Genomic DNA, 4,599 nt, shown 5'->3' with positions numbered 1-4,599 from the left:
TTAATTCTCTTTATAAAAATCTGGGTTGGACATTCGAGGGGTGGGAATAGCAACGAGAGGTTTGCTCTTTTTGAGAATAATGCTATATTTGTCGGACACATCAAGCTTTTCTCCTTTGGGTATGGTCCAATCAAATAAGTTCACAAGTGTGGCGAGGAAATATAAAACTGTCCTCTCTGCCATTGCTAATCCAGCACAAATTCTTCGTCCAGACCCAAAGGGAAAATAGTTGAAATCATTCCCACTGAAATCAAATTTAGCATCCAAAAATCTTGTAGGATCAAATTCAAGTGGTTTCTCCCAAATTGAAGGGTCTCTATGAATGGCCCACACATTCACGAATACCCGAGATCCCTTTGGGATTGTATAGCCTCCCACAGTGGTGGTTTCACTAGGGCTGTGAGGTACTAGAAGTGGAAGCACAGGGTGCAACCGAAGAGTTTCTTTCATCACAGCTAGCAAGTAAGGCAACTTATGAATGTGAAACTCTTCGACCATGCTGTCTTTCCCAACAACAGCTTCTAACTCCTCTTGGACTTTCTTCATCACCTCGGGTTTGTGCATCATTTCTGCCATCGCAAACTCAATTGTGTTCGAGGACGTGTCAGTTCCACCCACAACCATGTCCTGTTCATACTCATCCAAAAATTTCACAATATTAGTCATAATATAAAATTGCTTCCTCCTTTTGTTTCTTACCCAAAGATAGGCCACCGATTAAGAAGGTTTGGTGAAGTTTCATGAAGACTTAGAGAAATCACCGTCTCAATGTAGCTAATGATAACCTATTAGGGGATCCCAAATGAGGGAATGTGTTAAACGAAGAAAGGTATATGAAATCAGGAATGAAAAAGAAATCAAACTCCTCCCACCTTACATTGAAAACTCTAGTTATTTTTTAAAAAAATTATCCAATAAAATCCGCCAGATTATTACTTTTTTGTTTTCCAACAATTAAAATATTTTTAACATTAATATTTAAAATTAACTTTAAGCATTTTAATAATTTTTTATCAGAAACAAATATATATATATATATATATCTTATTTTTAATATGATAAATATATTTTAAAAAATTATAATTTTCAATTACTTATCTTAAATTACTTTTATAATAATATGTATTTTAAATAATTTTTTATTACTTAAAATCAATTATAATAAATGATGTAATATTTTCATAATTTAATAATGTGTGTACTGTTTTTTTTTTCTGAAATAGTTTTTTTAAAAACTAATTACATTTTTATTTTTTAAAGAAACACAAAATCGGAGAAGACAATATTATCTGAACTTTACACGTATTACTTAAAAACGACAAATAAATATAGACACTGAAAATGATGTTTTCTGAGTTCGATAAGTGTCAAAACAAGAATAAAGTATCAAACCATAATTTTTAAATTATTTATTAATAAAATATTTTAAAAAATAGATTAATTAAAATAATAAATATTAAAAATGTATTTAAAAGGTTATTTTAAAAATTAATTATTAAATAAAAATTGATTTAGAAGATAATTATTAATAAGTAAGAATTGTAAAATTAGATTAATCCCAAACTTGAAAAAATGAATCTTAGAAATACACACTTTCTTGACTCAGAATTCGGATCCTCTCTTGTTCTAGTGGAAACATGAGTCTCATGTTGCCATTTACTTAAACAAATTTTAAATAACTTAAATAAATTAAAAATAGTTTAAACGAATTATATAAAAAAAAGTAAATTATGTAAAAACTAACAAAATATTATTAAAGGATAAAATTTTATAAATTTATTATTAAAGTTATTTTACTTATCCAAAAACATTTAATTGTGACAATAAATATAAATAAAAAATTTATTTTATTCTATTAATGGTACATAATTGTTTACAATAAAATTTATCTAAAAAAAATTTATTAATATATAAACAAGTCAGCGTTATTCTCATTTTCTCTCATTTATTATTGAATAATATTTAAAATAAATAAAATAGAATAAAATGTCTTAACTTATTCATTATCTCATTCTTTCTTATTTATTTTAGATGATATTTGATATGAATAGAATAAAATAAAATGTCTTAACTTCTTCTATTTTTAACTTGTTAATGTATTAATAATTTTTTTTAAGTAAATTTTATTGTGAACATATCATTAATAAAATGAATTCTTTATCAATATTTTACTGTCATAATTAAATATTTTTAAATGAATGAAATTCTACCTTTTAATAATACTATCAGCTTCTATATACTTTTGTATAATTTCCTTAAGCTGTTTAAAATTTAGGGTTTAAAATTTACTTAAACAAATGACAACGTGATGCTCATGGTTCACCATGAGAGGATCCGAATCCAAGTGACCCAACAAACAATTGACCGGGAAAATGAAGATGGTGAAAGGAAACTCACCATGAGGAGAGCCTTAACATGTGCGATGGTGAGTGGTGTGGTGGAACCGCCACCTTCATCCTTCAATTTCAACAAAACCTGCAAAAAATCTTTGCTTTCTTTCCTCTCCTCTTTCCCTTCCATCTTCACCCGTTCACCAATCATCTTCTCAAATATTCCGTCGAACCGGGGCACCAACGAACGCATATGCTTCACCAGCCCTTGCAAATCGAACCGGGCCAAACCGGGGAAAAAATCCGACAGGTTCGGCTTCCCCAAAATCTCCATCATCTCCGTCACCAACTCCCTAAACTCCGCCCCCAAACTTTCTCTCTCCGCTCCTTCCACTGATGCGCCCCACATCATATTCGTTATCACGTTCATCACCGTCAGAAACACCTGTTCCCCAACGTTCACCGAACACCCCACTCGACTGTACAAATACGACATCGTTTTGCGCATCTCTTTCCTGCGGAGATCGTAAACGGAATTCAGGGTGTGGTTGCTCAGCATCTTCAGCACACACACTTTCCTCAGCATACGCCATTCGGGTCCATACGGGGCCCATGCTATGTCGGATCCACCGTAGGTGGCTGCCCAACCGGCGACGGGAACGTCACGGTTCGCGAAAACGATGTCGTTGTCTTTGAGCACCTCGCGAACCGCAGAAGGTGACGACAACACGATGCCGAGCTTGCTCCCGAGACGGAGCTTAAAAATTGGGCCGTGGATCTGGGCCAATTCGGTGAAGTAACACTGAAGGTCCGGGCCCAAGGATAGAAGGTTCCCGAGGAAAGGAAGGCCTGGTGGACCCGGTGGTAGCTTTTGGGCTTTGGGTTTGAGGAAGTAGAGCCATGCATACCAAGTAACCGTTGAAATGACCAACAAAGCAAGAACCATGGTGGTGCTGGTGCTGTGACAATGCCAGTAATCTTTCAGGCTCAGGTTTTGAAACGAAGTTGAGAGAATCATGATGCTATTGCTGAGTTGAGATTTCAGAAAGGAAATAGTTGTAGGATAAATCACAAGATGTGCATGAGATATATAACTAGAGCAGAGAGCGGTAACAAGCGGTGCAACAAAATTATGCAAAAAGAAGATGGCCAATTCAGTTAACCAGAAGGACCGGACCACAAATTTATCATTAGTTTATTTAGTTAAAAAGATATATGGGAATGTGGGAATTTTTTAAATAACCTTTACGTGTAATTAATAATTTTTAATTAATACTAAACTTATGTTTAAGAATGTGATTTTTTTACTTGCATAAAAATTGCTTCTTGGGAATAAAAAATCCTGACATTTAAACTGTTACAGTATACGTCTAACATTGTTTTTATTAATAATTTTTGTAATTTAGTTAATTAATTGCAAAAAAAAAAAAAAAAGTTAGAAAATTATTTTAATTTTAACATCACAGTATTTATATTGACTATTTTAAAATAATTTTAAGATAATATTTTTTAATGCGTTTAGTTAAATTAATTATATAAATGTGTTCCATGTTTATAAACACGTATGTAACTTTTTATATAATTAAATTTCAATTGAAAAGTTTTACTAAATAAAAATTATTTTTAATAAATTAATATATATATATATATATTTAAAGGTTACTTTTTGTTAAGATTTGTAATAAATTTAATTTAATCTAAAGGGATAACATAGTGAGAAGACTAAATTATTTAAATACAATATTTAGTATAAAAATCTGAAAAAATATACAAATTTTGAAGTTATTTGATACAAAAGAAATATTAAGTGTAATAGAAAAATATTAAGTTTTTAATAAACAAATATATCTTTGAACGAAATATAAATTATATATTATGATATTAGTATTTATTTATTTATTTATTTATTTTTAACTTATTTATTCAATAATAGTGTGTTAAATGTTAGTGAAATATTTAATTATATTAAATATTATTTATGGAAGTAGTTTATAAAAATGCTTTTAAAAAGATCAATTACATATAAATTAAAATAATAATTTCTTAACATGTATTATTATTTTTTTAAAAGTTTTAATGGATAAAATACTTTTGTATTCTAAATTTATGTTTAATAAAATATTAATATTTAAAAATATTATTTCTTCATTGTTTTAAACGTTTGAGAAAGCACATCAATATAAAATCGATTTAATATAATAACACTTGAAAATTTAAAATTAGCAAAATCATACAAAAGTCAACTAGTCAATTAAAAAAATTGTTTTTT

General features: G+C 29.5%; 1 protein-coding gene across 1 annotated transcript; it reads right to left on the bottom strand.

Annotated features, from left to right (window-relative positions):
• Positions 1 to 3,333, bottom strand: LOC113851146 (geraniol 8-hydroxylase-like). Its single transcript, XM_027481625.1, has 2 exons — positions 2,398 to 3,333; positions 1 to 627 (listed from the first exon to the last, which is right to left on the bottom strand). Exons 1-2 carry the CDS (start codon positions 3,274 to 3,276, stop codon positions 1 to 3), a joined length of 1,506 nt encoding a protein of 501 aa, XP_027337426.1. The 5' UTR covers positions 3,277 to 3,333.
• Positions 3,334 to 4,599: the final 1,266 nt, after the last annotated feature.

The sequence above is a fragment of the Abrus precatorius genome, unplaced genomic scaffold, assembly GCF_003935025.1.
Source record: "Abrus precatorius isolate BTA unplaced genomic scaffold, Abrus_2018 Scaffold9, whole genome shotgun sequence".
In the NCBI taxonomy this organism is placed as follows: Eukaryota; Viridiplantae; Streptophyta; class Magnoliopsida; order Fabales; family Fabaceae; genus Abrus; species Abrus precatorius.
Note: the sequence above shows the minus strand (reverse complement) of the source record. Positions and strands in the feature narration are given on the sequence as shown.

Coding starts and splice junctions, on each gene's coding strand:
- LOC113851146 (XM_027481625.1), bottom strand. CDS start 3,276: ATGGTTCTTGCTTTGTTGGTCATTTCAACGGTTACTTGGTATGCATGG. Junction 628..2,397: donor ATGTTAAGGCTCTCCTCATG/GTGAGTTTCCTT, acceptor GAGTATGAACAG/GACATGGTTGTGGGTGGAAC.